At 49.0% G+C, this 19,631-nt stretch overlaps 1 protein-coding gene across 1 annotated transcript in view; it reads left to right on the top strand.

The window, feature by feature from the left end:
- The first annotated feature begins 413 nt into the window (after window positions 1–413).
- VPS39 (VPS39 subunit of HOPS complex) overlaps window positions 414–19,631 on the top strand; it is a 37,108-nt gene continuing 17,890 nt past the window's right edge. Inside the window, exons 1-15 of the mRNA XM_083165789.1 lie at window positions 414–693; window positions 2,885–2,950; window positions 3,337–3,401; window positions 3,486–3,528; window positions 3,637–3,731; window positions 6,040–6,138; window positions 11,017–11,109; window positions 12,207–12,390; window positions 12,920–13,040; window positions 13,260–13,380; window positions 13,526–13,655; window positions 13,876–14,018; window positions 14,816–14,959; window positions 17,493–17,634; window positions 17,756–17,842. Of these exons, the coding sequence (XP_083021915.1) occupies window positions 621–693; window positions 2,885–2,950; window positions 3,337–3,401; window positions 3,486–3,528; window positions 3,637–3,731; window positions 6,040–6,138; window positions 11,017–11,109; window positions 12,207–12,390; window positions 12,920–13,040; window positions 13,260–13,380; window positions 13,526–13,655; window positions 13,876–14,018; window positions 14,816–14,959; window positions 17,493–17,634; window positions 17,756–17,842 (1,606 nt within the window). The 5' untranslated portion in view covers window positions 414–620. The remainder of the gene's footprint in view (window positions 694–2,884; window positions 2,951–3,336; window positions 3,402–3,485; window positions 3,529–3,636; window positions 3,732–6,039; window positions 6,139–11,016; window positions 11,110–12,206; window positions 12,391–12,919; window positions 13,041–13,259; window positions 13,381–13,525; window positions 13,656–13,875; window positions 14,019–14,815; window positions 14,960–17,492; window positions 17,635–17,755; window positions 17,843–19,631) is intronic.

Genomic DNA, 19,631 nt, shown 5'->3' with positions numbered 1-19,631 from the left:
GCTACGTAAGGATTTTTGGCGGGGGAACCGTTACAAATCCTGGGTCCACACCACCCTCCTGTGTCCACGCCACCATCTATAACCTTTAGGAAAGTTGTGGCGAGCTCGAAACGTGGTGAGCGAACGATGATGCTACGTAAGTTCCGTAGCGTAAGCGGTGGCCGCAAAGATGAGGAAGTAGCGATTATCGTATAGTGTTTTTTATTAAGTTCCTTATTATAGTATTATTACTTCTAGACACAGGAATTGCTCTGCAACAGTCATGCACCATGCAACTTTCCAGTGAGGATCCATTTCTGCCCTCAGTAGTCACTGGCAACAGCAGCAGCAGCAGCAGCAGAAGCAGAGAGGCTTCCCTCCCATAGAGGCGGCCGGGGAGGCAGCAGCAGCAGCAGCAGCAGAGAGCGAGGCTTCCCTCCCATAGAGGCGGCCGGGGAGGCGGCAGCAACAGCACTGGGCGGGGCCTGGGACCAGGAAGACGCTGCTGCTGCTGCGGCCGCTGTGTACCGGTGGGAGGCCTTCCTGGACGGCTGCCGTGTTCCCCTGTTATCTAATACGTTCTTCGGCCTGACGGCGTAGGAAAGGCCGCGGTCTGGCCGGGGTGGAAGGCCGCAGCAGCCATGCATGACGCCTTTGAGCAGGTGCTGATCTTGGAGAAGCTGCCGCTGCAGATAGAGTGCCTGGCAGCCTGGGGTAAGTGACCCATGGCCGGGGCAGTGATGCTGTTACTGTCTATTGACGTCTTGTGATATACATTACAGTTCCCTTAGTGGCCACAGATACAGGACTTGTCTTATCATTCCCCCCCCCACAGCAGAGCTGTCTGACAGCACAGTGTTGTTTACATGCACCTGATCTAGGCGTCACTTACTGGCATGACGTCATCTCCCAGTGATGTCATCACATAATGATAAACTAGTATAAAGTCTATAAAGGGATGAATCAGGGACAGAGGTTAGTGACAGATAGCGGTGTCACTGTGCTTTATATCACGGGGTTTGTGATTTAACCCAAGTTATTCTACAAGTTTATATTTATTGAGTAGTTTGTAACCTTCTTGCAGAGAGTAAAATGCTGTATTGCACTGATCGGAAGCGCACCTTTCCTCTTCGGGATGCGTATTTTAGTGTAGGAGGATCTGAAACTGAACTGCACAAGGGATCATTGTGTCTGGGGTATAAAGTTCTGTTTGATATGTTTCCTGTGTTTGGTTAATGTTCAAAACCACTTCAGCATTTGTAAAATATTGAATCTACCCACACCATGGTTGTTTGTCCATTTTTATATAAGGAACAGGTTTTCCCCTTACTAGAAAACAGCGGGCTGACACCTCAAACACGCTGCCTTCCCATAGTTACCAGAAAGCTGTGTAATCATAGGGTTTAGCTTTGTGAATAGTGAAAATGCTGCCCATACATATGTGCCATTGCTTCCGATTCGATCTCTGGTTCGATTTCCCTTGAAGCTCACCATTCGATAAATCGCATGAAATTAGCATTTTAGTGCGTTTGATTTTGCATTCGATCAAGTGATTTATCTAATGTACCGTGCGATAAAGTTTGGCTGGAAGAGGAGTGGCCAGGAAGTGTCCTGAACTCTTCAAGAATCGCACATCGCCATTTAGAAAAATCGCATGCGCACAAAACAGCATTCGACCCCACGTACAATTCGAGAAATATTGTGTGCAGTACATAAGACCGTGAGACGCGACATTCGAGCGACGTGGCCGCGCATCGCGTTGAATGGTACACATTTTGTGCATACAATCATTCGACGCCAGATGTGGACAAAATCGAAGGATTGCATGCGATATCTCACATATGTGTGGGCAGCATCAATGTGATTGGCCATTTATGTAAAGGCCCCCATCCACTAGGGCGAAGTATTGCATACGGTACCTTGCATGCATTACCCCACCATCTCCCCCGGGAGCTTTGCAAATAATACATCGTATGCAGTTCTTTTTCATAGAATGTATCTTAAATGATTCTAGCAAGGGCTATGGACTGTGATAAATATTCATTGCAGCCTGTAGGATCTGCGATGCGAAGCGCACACAGGAAAATTACATGCGATGTCACTTTTCATGCGGTCCGTCGCAGCAAAAAAAGTGGCCGTATCGCACTAGTGGATAAGTGTTCCTTCTAGGAACCAGGGCGGGCGGTCCTGGGCCGCCAACTCCCAAAAAGGGGTGGGCCCAGCTACTGCCATCACGAAAAGTGGCTACACTGCTGGGGAAGCATTGGGCATCGCCATCTACGGTGGCGCTGAGCTTCCCCAGTCACACCAGCGGGGTCGGAAGCAGGCTCTTTTAGCGGGGCGCTGCTAGAGGGGCAGGGCGCAAAACAGCCTAGCGGGAACACGAGTGGATGGGCAGCCTTATCTCTCTCCTAACCATGCACCGAAACCAAAATAAAGCTGCTGTATCTCCAATCAGATCCTTTCTTACAAAGGATGCACACATCCCGCCTAGAACTGGTGAGATATTTTTCTCTCTGTCGCCAGCCTGTCCCCACTTCAGCATACCCTTCATTTTGATACCCATCTCATGCCTCCACATGGATAAAAGTTTCACACCCAGAATTGACAACTGATGTTGCTCTGTAAGCAGCAATTTTAGGACAGATTTCATTTGCTGTGGATTATCCCATGGCTAATTGTTAACGTGTGTAGTAGGATTTTTTCCTCGCAGCTGTAAATTGTGTGCATTCAATAGTCCCCAGTAGGGAGATATATTCTGTACCAGTGCTGTCCCAGTGGTCATTCACATATTGCATGCTTACTCTCTGCAGTTTAAAAAAGGTTAACTAAGGCTGTAGTGAAGGGTTTACCCTCTGGAAATCCGTTCTAAATCATTGGTAACACTGATGTTTTCCCTTTGTAGAAGAGTGGCTTCTGGTCGGAACTAAACAAGGCCATCTGCTGTTGTACAAAGTCAAAAAGGAGCAAGGTGAGTTCTCCTTTCCTCTTTGTTATGGGGCCTGCACACGTAGAGACAATGCTGTGCGATGCGAGATCGCTCAGCAAACATTAATGTGCCAGCGCTGTGTGCTGAGCTATTTGTCAGGGCCAGTGTTTGTCAGGGCCAGTGTTTGCTGAAAACATTGACCCTGTCCGGACGATTAGAGATTAATTTCCAGCATGCTGGTTATTAATCGCTGGGGCAATAGCGGCGTGTGGGGCTGCGCATCGATATCGCTATGTAGTTCAATGAAGTAACATCGCTCAGAAAATGGCCTGACATCGCTGCGTGTGTAGACCCCATTGCTGGTGCACCGTTTTATTTTTTGGTGTTTCCGATAACGATGGCTGGTGTGCTCCCTCTCCCTCACTTAGGTTGTAACCAGTTTGAGGTGACTCTTGAGAAATCCAACAAGAACTTTGCCAAAAAGATTCAGCAGGTGAGATGGGGAATACGCTGAGTGGGTTTGCTGCAGTCATTCTCTTCTTATTAACCCATTGTGCTCTTTCACGTTCCGTTTCAGATTCATGTTGTCCCCCAGTTTAAGATCCTTGTCAGCTTGCTCGGTAATCTTTTATTTATTTGTGTTTTGTCCTCTTGGCTATATGATGTGACGGTATTTATTAGATGATGGCATTCTGAAGTATGTTATCTTGTTGTTTCTTACGACCTAGATAACAATGTGTGCGTCCACGACTTGCTCACCTTCCAGCTCATGACCACCATTTCTAAGGCTAAAGGCGCGTCCCTGCTGTCCTGTGATCTCCAGGTGAGCGCTCCAACATTTATGTTCTATGAACCTGTGGAGTAAAGGCCAATTTAAACTTGCTCACGAAGCACCATTCATTCGCTGCCTACTGAGCGTCTAAGCTCCACCCACATCCGCTCGGTGACATGTGAGGGGGTGTGTCCAAGAACACATTCCCTCGCATGAGGCTGGAGAGGACCGAATTTATTTGATGATGGCCATACGTCGAATGATTTTTCTCCCCTTCTGCCACTCTTAACCGAAAAGGGGTCAGGGGGCTGATGAGCATCTGCCTAATCTGGGACAAACTGCCACATCCCCAATTGCTCTAGACCTCACTCAGTGGATCACCATCGGATTGGTAATATAAATTTCGGTACTTGTTTCCTATCACGGCCACAATCGCGGGCATCGTGTACCTTAAAGTTAAGGTACACGATGCCCGCGATGGACCCGATTTCCTTTGAAATCAGGTCCATTTTGCCTGCAAAGGCAAAAACGCGGGCGTCGCGGCCATGAACATTGCCCCCGACGCGATTCCCGCGATTTTGCCATAGGCTTCAATGTTAAAATAATTTTTAACATTAAAATCGGGAGCATCGCGTCGGTCTTGTGCCATTATAATAGCACAAGATGAGATGGACTTGATTAAGTCCATTTTACATAGCAAACAATGTGAAACGGGCCAATATGACCCATTTCACATTGTATATGGCCCCGTCGTCACCCCACGATTGACGCCAACCCGAAGCGCGTCCTCCGACCTTTTCATTCCCCTACTATCCACGTCGGCGTGGAGTTGAGAGCCCGAAGCGTGGCGAGCGCACGCGTATACCTGTGAAGTAATACGCTGTGCTCGCCACGCTTCGGGCTCGGTGGCTCGCTGCACTCGCCACACTTTATATTCTCAACTCCACGCCGACGTGGATTGTAGGGGAATGAAAAGGTCGGAGGACACGCAGCGCCGCCCCTCGCGGGCTCGCTGCACTCGCCACACTTCGGGTTTGCGTCAATCGTGGGGTGGCGTTGAGGGTGTCAAATTGGGGGTCTGGGGAATATTTTACATTGAATCAAATGTAAAATCGGGTCCCAGGGACCCTATTCACATTTGATTCAATTAAAAAATCGCGTCGGTCGCATCGCATGCGATGCGACCGACGCGATTTTTCCGACACGACCACCCCGATGGAAATCGGTGTGGCCGTGCTAGGAGACAAGTACCTAAAGTTCATCATTTATCCAGTTGGAAAGCATGGACTTTGCAGACAAATCCCCCATTCAGCAGCACTAGTTTAGTAGTTTCATGTATTGAATAGTCAAGTGACTGTTGTAAGTTTTATAAATAATGATATTTTATTAATTTATTCAATCTATAACTGTGATCCGTCTTTTATGTTATCTCAGCCAGTGCTGGCACACTGTCCTTTTTCCCTCTAATTGCACCTGCATTGTTTTGACCTATTATGGGGTCAATCCTATTAAATGCTATGGGTGCGACGTGCCATTGCCGCTGCATTTAAATGATAGCAATGGCACTCAATCTCGTACCCTCATGAGCTGGTTTGAGCCCAAATTCGCACATAATTGCTCTCTGCCCCGCAGTAGATTTGCAGCTGCTATAAAGTGCAGCTGCTCCGCCGCTATGATTCACACCTGCAAAATAATTGCTGTTAGTATAACTGATCCTTGTATGTGGGCTGCTGTGTTCCTATCTCCTGCATTAAATATTTAATGCACAGGTTCTCAAAGTCGGTCCTCAGGACCCCACACAGGGCATGTTTTGCAGGTTACCTCATAGAATCATGGGAAACAATTAGCTCCACCTGTGGCTCTTTTTGTGTCAGTCAGTAATAAATGCACCTGTCGGGTAACCTGGAAAACGTGAACTGTGTGTAGTCCTGGGGACCGAGTTTGGGAACCACTGGTTTAATGATAGTTTTTTTTTTTTTTTACTTGTTACTGATAAATAGACCTCCTAAGGGGCAAGTTCGATCAAACCTTGGTGAGCTCCTAATAGTACTTTATCTCTCCAAGCTTTGCTAAATCTGTTCCTCAATTCTGTACTAAAGGGATCATTGTCCTGCAGCATTCTAATTAGAAGATAACAGCGGCACATAAGTGTGAATTTTAAAAATAAAATGTAGAAAATGTTTTAAAGCCTTTAAAAACTTTTAGTTGGTTGCACAAGCAAAGAAATCTCTTAAATGACGTCTGTCCATTTGTGTACAAATCTACATCCCTGCGACCACAGACCCTATTTGTTATGCATAGTCACATATTATTTGTGCTACTGTATGGCTGTGTAAGTCCTGTGTATTGTGTCTTGCAGCATGCAAAGTCAGGAGAGGAGACGCTGAAGATGTGCGTTGCTGTCCGTAAGAAATTGCAGCTGTATTTCTGGAAGGACCGATCATTTCATGAACTGCAGGTGACCGGAGCCATAGATTGCAGAGGCATCAGATATACTGTATCCGTCCGCTACAGGTCGCTTTATAGGAACATAGATTCCCGAACATGACTGTGCTATTACACTAGGGTGCTGAGACGCATTATTCCGTATTTCAGAACTTTTTTTTTATATTTCAATGAGTTATCTTGATGTATTTATGTTGTACGATCACATGAAATGCACACAGATATATATTATTTGTGCCTGAAACAAGGTTTCAATTCATGAAACAAAGTTTGTGTACTATCTCGGGGACTGACATTGAATGCCAAGCAATCATTTTCTGGCACATATTTAGTGCTAGTTGCATATCATGTCCCCAGTAGTGCCAGTTACATATCATGTCCCCATCATCACCTTCAGTCTGCACAACCTGGACACTGATCTCCATGCTGAACTAAATGCTGTCACATACGGCCTCTGTTTGTCTCACTTATACATTAACTATACTTCCTGTAGGCTCTCCACACTTCCAGTACATCACCTTCTCACTGCTCATTCTAGGCCACTCCAATCTCATTCTATATCACTACTCTGAACAACTTTACACAGAAATATGGCTCCTAGATCCAGTCCCATACCAGTCCTTGCTGCCAGGTCTCGCCCCCTCTCAACTTCCACACCTCTCACACGCACCCACAACCCACACAACCTAATTACTATCTCACCTGTCCCCTCCCTTCCTTTCTCCTGTGCTCTCTGGAATGCTAGATCAGTCTGCAACAAGCTCCCAACTATCCACGACCTCTTTATCTCCCACTTTTTTAACCTTCTTGCCATCACTGGAACCTGGCTCTCTGCCTCTGACACTACCTCCCCTGCTGCCCTCTCTTATGGAGGCCTCTCCTTCACACACTCGGTCAGACCTGATGGCCGCCAGGGTGGAGGAGTGGGCATCCTCCTCTCCCCCAACTGCACCTTCCGCGCCATCCCACCTGAGCCCTCCCTCACATTCTCCACCTTTGAGGTACACACTATCCGCCTCTTCTACCCCATTCACCTCCTTGTGGCTGTAATCTACCGCCCCCCCTGGCCCCTGCTCCCCTTTCCTTGATAACTTTGCTGCGTGGCTTCCACACTTTCTTGCCTCTGACCTCCCCTCTATCATCCTCGGTGACTTTAACATTCCTATTGACATCAATAATGCTGCCTCCTCTAACCTTCTTGACCTTACCACCTCCTTTGGACTTTCTCAATGGACCTCCACCCCCACTCATAATCTCGGACACTCCCTTGACCTAGTCTTCACCCACCATTGTAATCTCTCTGATTTCTCTAATTCTTCCTTCCCACTCTCTGACCACAATCTGCTCTCTTTCACCCTCTCATCCTCCCCTCTCCCCTCATTGCCCAGACCCACAGTCACCAGACGTAACCTCGGATCTCTTGACCCCACTGTCCTGTCTTCCCTGGAGACTTTCCTCTCTCCTCTCTCAACCATGACTTGCCCCAACCAGGCTGCCTCTTTCTATTACTCTTCTCTCACCTCTGCTCTCGACTCTGTAGCCCCCCTCCACACTGTTCCCCTTCGACGCTCTAAACCACAACCCTGGCACAACAAAATAACTAGATTCTTGCAAAAATGTGCACGCTCTGCTGAACGCCTCTGGAGGAAATCTCACTCTCTGGAAGACTTCCTCCATTTCAAGTTTATTCTCTCCTCCTACAGCGCTGCTCTCTCCTATAGCAAACAATCTTTCTTCAAATCTCTCATCTCTTCCCATTTCTCCAATCCCCGACGTCTTTTTGATACTTTCAACACTCTACTTCGCCCTGCACCACCCCTCCTCCCTTCATCCCTCACTGCCACTGACTTTGCCTCCTTCTTCCTCTCTAAAATTGAGGTAATCCGACATGATATCTCCTCCCATACCCCCTCTGCTGCCCACCCACCCCAATCATCCTCCCCTACCAACTACCCCACTCTGTCATCCTTCTGCCCTACTACAGCTGAGGAAGTCCGCTCCCTCATCTCATCCTCTCCCCCCTCTACCTGTCCCTTGGACCCTCTCCCCTCCCGTCTCCCCAGTTCCCTCTCCTCCACTGGCTGCTCCCACCTTGCTCACCTCTTTAACCTATCTCTTTCTACTGGCATCTTTCCCTCACCCTTTAAACACGCTCTGGTCTCGCCTATTCTTAAAAAACCTAACCTGGACCCTTTATCTCCCACAAGCTACCGCCCTATCTCTCTTCTCCCATTTGCCTCTAAAATACTAGAACGGCTGGTTTACAGGCGTCTCACCAGCTACCTGTCTGACCACTCCATCCTAGATCCCCTTCAATCTAGCTTTCGCCCACTTCACTCCACTGAGACTGCCCTAGTGAAAGTCACCAATGACCTGCTGTCAGCCAAATCCAAGGGTCACTTCTCCCTGCTTATCCTTTTGGACCTATCTGCTGCCTTTGACACTGTGGATCACCCTCTCCTCCTCCACACACTCCAAAACATTGGCCTCTCTGGCACAGTCTTCAACTGGTTTTCCTCTTACCTCTTCAACCGTTCCTTCTCAGTCTCTGCCTCTGGCTCTACCTCACCACCTTCTATCCTTCCTGTCGGGGTCCCTCAGGGTTCCGTCCTTGGCCCCATTCTGTTCTCTCTGTACACCTCCTCTCTGGGTGCACTCATTAACTCCTTTGGCTTCCAATATCACCTCTATGCAGATGACACCCAAATCTTCCTCTCCTCTCCTGATCTGTCCCCCACTGTTTTCTCTCAAGTTTCCAACTGCCTCGCTGCCATCTCTACCTGGATGTCTGAGCGATTTCTGAAGCTGAATATGGACAAAACCGAACTTATTATCTTTCCCCCACCCTGAGCTATGCCCCCTACTAATATCTCTATCACTGTTAACAACACCATCATCTCCCCTGTTCCCCAACTCCGCTGCCTGGGTGTCACTCTTGACTCCTCCCTCTCCTTTGCACCCCACATCCAAGCCCTGGCCCATTCTTGCCGGTTCCAGTTACGCAACATTGCTCGCATCAGGCCCTTTCTCTCACAGAGTGCAACTAAGCTGATCATCCACTCATTAGTCATCTCACGGCTTGACTACTGTAATGCTCTTCTCACTGGCCTCGCTCAATCCCAACTAGCTCCTCTCCAATCTGTCCTCAATGCTGCAGCCAGGCTTATCTTCCTCTCCCGCCGCTCTAACTCTGCTACTCCCCTTCAACAAAATCTGCACTGGCTTCCATTTCCCTACAGAATCCTCTTCAAACACCTCACACTCACATACAGGGCCATCTCTAATTCCATTGCTCCATATATCTTTAACCTCATCTCCATTCATACACCCTCCCGCCCTCTATGGTCGGCTGACGACTGTCGTCTCTCCTCCACCCTGATCACTGCTTCCCATGCTAGAGTACAGGACTTTGCTCGTGCTGCACCCCTTCAGTGGAACGCACTCCCTCGCTCCATTAGACTCTCCCCGACCTTGCAAAGCTTCAAACGGGCACTGAAAACTCACCTATTCATCAAAGCATACCCTTCCACTGCATAAACCAGCTGATTCTCCGACCCCTTGCCTGTTTACATCCTGCTATCTAACCACCACCCCCTCGCTTGCACCTCTTGTAATCTGTCTGTCTCCCCTTCCTACTAGATTGTAAGCTCCTCCGAGTAGGGCCCTCTTCCCTCCTGTTGTCAAAGCCCACTTCTCTTCACATGTCACTCACAGCTCTCCTATACTCCAACACTCAGTGACCATCTTCGTCCGCATACTCATCTCCATCATTGGCCTCAAGCCTCTAGTTGTATGTTGATTGGGTCCTCACTACTTACATTTAAGCTGTAATGTGTATTGAACTGTGGTGCTCTTTATTTGTACTGTATTTTTGTTATTTATTCAATGTTATGCCAAGTTTTGTCTCCCTGTGGCGCCTTATAAATAAAATTATAATAATAATAATATCATGTCCCCAGTAGTGCCAGTTGCATATCATGTCCCCAGTAGTGCCAGTTGCATATCATGTCCCCAGTAGTGCCAGTTGCATATCATGTCCCCAGTAGTGCTTTTAGCAAAAAGGGAAAAAAAGTACATTCTGGAAACTTTGGTTTTCTGAATAATTTGGATGGTTCTTGTTTCCTAGCATGGCGCCACTGATTTTGATTGTATCCATCGGGTCGGAAAAATCGGGTCCATCGCATGCCAACCAAATTGCATGCGATGCGATCGACCCAATTTTTACATTGGAATCAATGTAAAATGGTCCCTGAGACCCGATTTTACATTGATTTCAATGTAAAAAGCCCCCAAAACCCCCCATTTTAATACCAAACCCCCCCTCATGTTTCAAATCCCCCACCCCCACCAATTGTTAACGACGCCCCACTATTGACGCCAACCCGAAGCGTGGAGAACGGCGGCGCTACGCGTCCTCCAACCGTTTCATACCCCTACTATCCACGTCGGCGTGGAGTTCATTTTATATATTGTGTCGAGCGCAGCGAGTCACTGAGCCTGAAGCGTGGCGAGGGGACGCGGTTACCTTCACAGGTATCCGCGGGCTTCACAGGAATCCGCGGGGCTCGCTGCGCTCACCACGCTTCGGGCTCGCTGTGCTCGCCACACTATATAAAATCAACTCCACGCCGACGTGGATAGTGGGGGTATGAAAAGGTCGGAGGACGCGTACCAGAGGTCGGAGACTTTTTTTTTTTTTCTTCATGTCTTTGATTTTATTTTTTTATTCTTGAATCCGCATCTGTATAGAGAGGTTCGTGCTTCCTTCTAATAAGAACAGTAGTAAAGAATCTTCGTTCACAAAAATGTTGTTATTGTTCACATGAAGCACACCACATGTTCAGCCTAATAATAATAATAATAATCTTATTTGTTCATTTTAAACTTGCAGGGTGACTTTAGTGTTCCTGATGTCCCCAAATCCATGGCATGGTGTGAAAATTCTATCTGTGTAGGGTTCAAGAGAGACTATTATTTGATCAGAGTAAGTTACAATGTTTAAATCACAACAATGCTTAATAATTTGTGTGTGTTTATATGTATGTAATATATTATTATTATTATGTAATGCATGTGTTTCAATATGTGAATAGTGTTTTGTGATACTGACATTACTTAAATTTATGGGGGAGGGCGCCCCTAGGCACAACCGTAATGCAGACCCCCCTCCTTCCCTAATTTTATTATATAAACCCTCAATTAAGTGTGCCAATTAATTATAATAATATAAATGCCCTGACTTTTTTTTATTTTGAATTATACATACATATTTATTATCATCATTTTATTTATATTTACTAGGTAGGACAGCTAACAGTGGCAGTATGCGTGTGTCCTATCCATTTACACTCTATTTGAGATGGCATTTGTTACAGTACAATGGAATTATTTTGCAGTTACTGGTGCATTTTTAGGCTGCCAGTACTAAAAAAAGCATCCAAGTGCCGCCCCTCAACATGTGCCAATGGGAAATTTGCCACTGCTTCTCTGCAGACTGCAAGTATCTAGCTGACACCGGTGGGGGGTCTGTGTGATGGGGGTTGTGACTCCCGGCACTAGATGACAGGTAGTAAGCACCTGCTGTCAGTGTTATTTTCCACATTGCGTATCCTTCTGTTAGTACTATTGGCCGCTGCTTGCGTCTGGTGAAATAGTACTGTCCAGCAGACTGTAATTACGTGTAGCAGGCGCCCAGACTGTGATGTAGTCTGACATGTACTGGGGAGGGTTAATGTCGTGTCATCCACCCCCCTCTTAAATGTAACTACATCGGTCAGAAGGTGCTCCTTCATTGCTGTGTGTGTGTGTAGGGGCCGTAGTGAACCTGCACATCGATATCTCCTGGAGTGCACACATAAGAGAACACTGCCCCTGACAGATCACTGTGCAGCGCTGTGTGTCGGGCATTCTGAGTCCTCGAGCATCCCTTAAAACACCCATCGGTATGTGTGTAGGCCCCCTGACACTTTTTATTGCCTCAACTCCTAAGCCGGCCCCTCTACCCTACGTCATATCAGTGTCCACTAGCTGGATTAAACGTTTTGATGATTTTAGTACTTTATGTAATTTATGTCCCTACAGGTGGATGGGAAAGGCTCTATTAAGGAACTTTTTCCCACCGGTAAACAGTTAGAGCCACTTGCAGTGCCGCTGGGTGACGGAAAGGTGGCTGTGGGGCAGGATGACCTGACTGTGGTGCTGAATGAGGAAGGCACCTGCACACCAAAGTGTGCCCTGAACTGGACCGACATCCCGATGGCTATGGGTGAGCTTAATTGGACTTTCTGCTGTAAATTAGTGCGCCCCCACATTCGTCCCATTCAAATACTGTAGGAAATGCATTGGGTTGGTCTGCAGCCGAAAATATCAAATCACTGTTAATACAACTTACCAAAGATTACAAATAGCGTTTCACTGGTTTGGTTTTCGTGTGTAGTAATCTGTATTACTTTTAAACCAATATTCATGTGATCTTTTTACGTTCCATTACTCCGTGTATTACAAAGCAAGGGTTACACCTACCAGATCAGAGAGGCTGGAACGATGGGACAGGCATGACATTAATAGTACGGTTGTTATAGTCCAACTACAGTATATCGCCAGCCATTTATTGGTAATGCTATAATCCTGAGCTTGTCTTGCCCATTGTATCTGTCATTTATAATCTAGTCTGATTGAACCATGGTAACATGAATTTACACTTTTGTACTTGCCTCCAGGGGACCAATTGCTGAGATATATAATGTATGTGCCACTCTGTAAGGAGGTGTAATGAGCATTTATCTAATTAACAGAGTACCAGCCTCCCTATATTATTTCGGTGTTGCCGCGGTACGTGGAAGTGCGAACATTTGAACCTCGTCTGCTTGTGCAAAGTATAGAGCTTCAGCGGCCTCGTTTTATTACATCAGGAGGGTGAGTGCGGTCACATCTGTGTTTGTGTGTGTGTGTGTGTATATATATATATATATATATATATATATATATATATGTATTCTTGCTCATCCCTAGATAGGATGACTTAGATTTTTGGAACTCACTGTTAAATAATTTTTCATCTATATGACGGCCGAGTTTAGTGTAAACTGGTGTAAATCTGTTTTGTTTTCAGTGTGTCTCCTTTCTTTCCCTTAGACCCAACATTGTGTATGTGGCCAGTAATCACTTTGTGTGGCGGCTCGTTCCGGTTTCCATTGCAACGCAGATACAGCAACTGCTCCAGGACAAGCAATTTGAGCTGGCATTGCAGCTGGCAGTGAGTAATGGGGATGGGTTCCAGGCTGGCAGATTCCTGGTGTGTGTGTGTGTGTGTGTGTGTGTGTGTGTGTGTGTTATAAATACATCATTTATAATATTGTATGTAATATGTTTAATATTGAGTCATTTATTTTATGTCCCAGAGGATGAAAGATGATGCGGATGGCGAGAAGCGGCAACAGATTAACCATATTCAGAATTTGTACGCCTTCAACCTCTTTTGCCAAAAACGATTTGATGAGTCCATGCATGTGTTTGCCAAGCTGGGCACTGGTAAGATGGCATCCGCCTCACCCTGTTGGCTCCTGGGACAGGGAGGATTTTGACTTAACTGAATAAAAAGTTACTTTCAGTTTAGGTGCACCTTATCTTCCTGTTACTTTTCCTTTCTCTGATAAACGGTCATGATTTAAAATTTGTTCTTACAGGAAATTAATTTGAATTTAAAGTGTAAACTTCTGTTCGGATTGTTTATTTTACCTACTTTTTACAGATCCTACCCACGTTATCGGGATGTACCCAGATTTGCTGCCTTCTGACTATAAAAAACAACTTCAGTATCCTAATCCAGTACCTTTGCTATCAGGAGCAGAACTGGAAAAAGCCAACCTAGCCCTTATAGATTACCTGACGCAGGTGAGAAGGTTGGTCCATAGGCTCGTGGTTAGTCTCTACCTTGCAGAAACTGAACATGTCTACCTACTGTGTAATCTTCAGTACTGCCCACCAATCATCTCGTGTCATTTTGTAAACACTGCCTGTAACATGGAAGTTACGAGCTGATTGGCTGGTGCCACATTCCTCCAGCCCTGACCTATAAAAAAGCTGAGGTTGAGAAAAAGCTGAGGTTCCTATGCAGCTAATGAGATACAGAAGGGGGAGGGTTTCTTTGGGGGTAACTTTACAGTGCTTAAGTGCTTTGTCAGCACACAATGGGAATGTAGTGCCCCCCTGACAGACTGCAAGAAAATAATTTAACATAAAGTGGCATATTCAATTCCAGCCGCATTTTTGCCCTTGTTTGAGTACAATTTTACCGATGCCATTTCACTTTTTTAATTGGGTGATTCAGCATGGACCAAAACGGGCAAAAATGGCCACGAATTTGACAAAACCACGTGGATTTGTGCAATTTAACTGGTTTACATAGTTTTGGCCGATGCTGGGCCAGAAATCGGCATGGAGATTGAATAGGGCGAGTCGAATTCACCCTAAAAACGTGTGAAAACTGACGATTTTTCACCTGGTGAAGAATTCGGACAGGATTGAATACCCGCCAAAATACCACTATCCATGCCTCATAATTCAGTGAATTGTTATTTATCAATGCCGTGCTTCGCAACGCCTTATTCTAATTGTTATGCGCAAATTGAGATTTGATGTTGATTTCTCTTCATTTGTGTGTGATCTTCTTCCTCTTGATGTTCTGGCAGAAAAGGAGTCACTTGGTGAAGAAGCTGAATGACACGGATTACCACTCCACCACCTCCCCCCTAATGGAAGGGACTCCCACTATCAAGTCCAAGAAGAAACTGCTTCAGATTATAGACACTACTCTGCTGAAATGTTATCTGCATGTAAGTCGCACAGTGCTGACCGCTCCCTACTCATTGTGCTTCCCGGCTCTGTGCTCTTATATCGCACAGCACGTGCCCTGTAATTTGATGGAACAGCAATGTCCGCATGATTATAAGCTCCCATAATGCTCCTTTCTTCTCCTTTATACTGTTCCCATTCAGCTACTGAGGAACACTAGATTACCTCAAATTATAGAGTGCAGTGATGGTAAATTTACTAGTAACATGCCCAAATTCCTCCTCAACTTTAACCAGTTTTGTTGCGGCTGCCGTTGCTAGGGGCTTCCTTCTCAACCGCAAATAAAGCTTTTATATTTATATTGCAGGTCTTTCGATTTTTGCTCTGGATTCTAAACTTTACTGGCATCCTTTAGCTGTGGCTGGGGATGCCAGAGGGCGCTGTGGCTGGGGATGCCAGAGGGCGCAGTAGCTGGGGATGCCGGAGGGCGCAGTAGCTGGGGGCGCTGTGGCTGGGGATGCCGGAGGGTGCAGTAGCTGGGGGCGCCAGAGGGCGCTGGGGATGCCGGAGGGCGCAGTAGCTGGGGGCGCCAGAGGGCGCTGTGGCTGGGGACTCCGGAGGGCGCTGTGGCTGGGGACGCCGGAGGGCACTATACTGTATATAAAATATGTATGTGTGGTTTTTTTGTGTACCGAGCTATAGATCTAGGGATATGTGCACTAAAGACTGAAGGAGCCTGTGAGATACACACTGTGCGACGGGAGCATTTGTGCGGAGATACACACTGTGCGACGGGAGCATTGTGCGGAGATACGCACTGTGCGACGGGAGCATTGTGCGGAGATACGCACTGTGCGACGGGAGCATTGTGCGGAGATACGCACTGTGCGACGGGAGCATTGTGCGGAGATACGCACTGTGCGACGGGAGCATTGTGCTGGGATACGCACTGTGCGACGGGAGCATTGTGCTGGGATACGCGCTGTGCGACGGGAGCATTGGTGCTGGGATACGCGCTGTGCGACGGGAGCATTGGTGCTGGGATACGCGCTGTGCGACGGGAGCATTGGTGCTGGGATACGCGCTGTGCGACGGGAGCATTGGTGCTGGGATACGCGCTGTGCGACGGGAGCATTGGTGCTGGGATGCGCGCTGTGCGACGGGAGCATTGGTGCTGGGATGCGCGCTGTGCGACGGGAGCATTGGTGCTGGGATGCGCGCTGTGCGACGGGAGCATTGGTGCTGGGATGCGCGCTGTGCGACGGGAGCATTGGTGCTGGGATGCGCGCTGTGCGACGGGAGCATTGGTGCTGGGATGCGCGCTGTGCGACGGGAGCATTGGTGCTGGGTTGCGCGCTGTGCGACGGGAGCATTGGTGCTGGGTTGCGCGCTGTGCGACGGGAGCATTGGTGCTGGGTTGCGCGCTGTGCGACGGGAGCATTGGTGCTGGGATGCGCGCTGTGCGGCGGGAGCATTGGTGCTGGGATGCGCGCTGTGCGACGGGAGCATTGGTGCTGGCATGCGCGCTGTGCGACGGGAGCATTGGTGCTGGCATGCGCGCTGTGCGACGGGAGCATTGGTGCTGGCATGCGCGCTGTGCGACGGGAGCATTGGTGCTGAGATACGCGCTGTGCGACGGGAGCATTGGTGCTGAGATACGCGCTGTGCGACGGGAGCATTGGTGCTGGGTTGTGCGCTGTGCGACGGGAGCATTGTGCTGAGCGATCTGTCGCTGTCTATGTTCTCAATAAAGAGAGAACACGGCGTTGACCTAGAATTGTACTGTATGCAGTATAAATGTAGACGGACGATCGCGCTGTGCATTGCTGTGGCCCCTACACACGGAGTGATTTATGGTCATTTTCTAAGCGATCTAGATAAATGATCACAAGTGACAATGCCGCCTGGTTTTGTTTTGTTGGGGTTCATGTAACTTTACTAACAAACATTGGCCTCATTCTAGTCACTACGTCGCTAGTTTGCAACGGCGACCATTGTTTCTACCTGCACATCATCGCTTATTAGCATGTGCAGGTCTTCACTGTGGACACCCATGGAGACTTGCATGCTGGGGGGGCGTGCAGGAGGTGGGTAGGGGGCGTCCGAATCCACGAAAACGCTGGGCGTCCCCACACGAACGGGGCTGGCTACCATGAATGGGCAACTGACGTCACAGGATGCCAACTGCCCGCCGTGTTCACAGAGCAGGGCGCTGCTAATCTCAGGCACCAGGGAGTGACAGACTAGCGAGCGCTTCTGAAACCATTTGATGGTCGCGACCAGTGACTGATCCGGGGCACCCACACAAGGCTGTAATGGATGTATATGCAAATCATCCGATCGTATCGCTGCTGGGAAAATCTGCGAATAGCGGAGGGGGGGGGGGGGGGGGGGGTGTCCAGCACTACAAGGCTTGCAAACGAACGCTGCTTTGCAAACCAACCAGAATGAGGGCCGTTATCCATTATGAATTGTGAATTCTTGCCGCACAGTGACTGCCCTGCTGGTTAGATGGTTAATGTGATGGACGTGGTACAAGCTTCTGTTAGAACTAATGTGACTCTTGTGTATTAGACTAACGTGGCTCTGGTGGCGCCTCTCCTACGGCTAGAGAACAATCACTGCCACGTGGAGGAGAGCGAACATGTTCTGAAAAAGGCGCACAAGTACAGCGAGCTCATCATCCTCTATGAGAAGAAAGGGCTCCACGAGAAGGGTAAGATGCCCAATGACGCTGAGCCATTGTGATGCCTGTTGGAGGCATTCCTGCTAAACATGTCCGTGTGGTCTATCGCTTTGTATTAATATACATGGTGTCGGTTTGGGTTCTCCTACAGCCCTGATGGTCCTGGTTGATCAGTCAAAGAAAGCCAATTCCCCATTGAAAGGTCATGAAAGGACAGTGCAATATCTGCAGCGTTTGGGTGAGTTTAAAGCTTCTTACTCTATCAAATATTATTGCCCGCTACAGCTTCTGTCACGTATCGCTGCCCGCTACAGCTTCTGTCCGATATCGCTGCCCGCTACAGCTTCTGTCCCGTATCGCTGCCCGCTACAGCTTCTGTCCGGAATCGCTGCCCGCTACAGCTTCTGTCCGGAATCGCTGCCCGCTACAGCTTCTGTCCGATATCGCTGCCCGCTACAGCTTCTGTCCGATATCGCTGCCCGCTACAGCTTCTGTCCGATATCGCTGCCCGCTACAGCTTCTGTCCGATATCGGTGCCCGCTACAGCTTCTGTCCGATATCGGTGCCCGGTACAGCTTCTGTCCGGTATCGCTGCCCGCTACAGCTTCTGTCAGGTATCGCTGCCCGCTACAGCTTCTGTCAGGTATCGCTGCCCGCTACAGCTTCTGTCAGGTATCGCTGCCCGCTACAGCTTCTGTCAGGTATCGCTGCCCGCTACAGCTTCTGTCAGGTATCGCTGCCCGCTACAGCTTCTGTCAGGTATCGCTGCCCGCTACAGCTTCTGTCAGGTATCGCTGCCCGCTACAGCTTCTGTCCGGTATCGCTGCCCGCTACAGCTTCTGTCCCGTATCGCTGCCCGCTACAGCTTCTGTCCCGTATCGCTGCCCGCTACAGCTTCTGTCCCGTATCGCTGCCCGCTACAGCTTCTGTCCCGTATCGCTGCCCGCTACAGCTTCTGTCCCGTATCGCTGCCCGCTACAGCTTCTGTCCCGTATCGCTGCCCGCTACAGCTTCTGTCCGGTATCGCTGCCCGCTACAGCTTCTGTCAGGTATCGCTGCCCGCTACAGCTTCTGTCAGGTATCGCTGCCCGCTACAGCTTCTGTCCCGTATCGCTGCCCGCTACAGCTTCTGTCCCGTATCGCTGCCCGCTACAGCTTCTGTCCCGTATCGCTGCCCGCTACAGCTTCTGTCCCGTATCGCTGCCCGCTACAGCTTCTGTCCCGTATCGCTGCCCGCTACAGCTTCTGTCCCGTATCGCTGCCCGCTACAGCTTCTGTCCCGTATCGCTGCCCGCTACAGCTTCTGTCCCGTATCGCTGCCCGCTACAGCTTCTGTCCCGTATCGCTGCCCGCTACAGCTTCTGTCCCGTATCGCTGCCCGCTACAGCTTCTGTCCCGTATCGCTGCCCGCTACAGCTTCTGTCCCGTATCGCTGCCCGCTACAGCTTCTGTCCCGTATCGCTGCCCGCTACAGCTTCTGTCCCGTATCGCTGCCCGCTACAGCTTCTGTCCCGTATCGCTGCCCGCTACAGCTTCTGTCCCGTATCGCTGCCCGCTACAGCTTCTGTCCCGTATCGCTGCCCGCTACAGCTTCTGTCCCGTATCGCTGCCCGCTACAGCTTCTGTCCCGTATCGCTGCCCGCTACAGCTTCTGTCCCGTATCGCTGCCCGCTACAGCTTCTGTCCCGTATCGCTGCCCGCTACAGCTTCTGTCCCGTATCGCTGCCCGCTACAGCTTCTGTCCCGTATCGCTGCCCGCTACAGCTTCTGTCCCGTATCGCTGCCCGCTACAGCTTCTGTCCCGTATCGCTGCCCGCTACAGCTTCTGTCCCGTATCGCTGCCCGCTACAGCTTCTGTCCCGTATCGCTGCCCGCTACAGCTTCTGTCCCGTATCGCTGCCCGCTACAGCTTCTGTCCCGTATCGCTGCCCGCTACAGCTTCTGTCCCGTATCGCTGCCCGCTACAGCTTCTGTCAGGTATCGCTGCCCGCTACAGCTTCTGTACCGTATCGCTGCTTAAATTAATA

Source organism: Crinia signifera, chromosome 12, assembly GCF_055691185.1.
Source record: "Crinia signifera chromosome 12, ASM5569118v1, whole genome shotgun sequence".
Classification (NCBI taxonomy): domain Eukaryota; kingdom Metazoa; phylum Chordata; class Amphibia; order Anura; family Myobatrachidae; genus Crinia; species Crinia signifera.
Note: the sequence above shows the minus strand (reverse complement) of the source record. Positions and strands in the feature narration are given on the sequence as shown.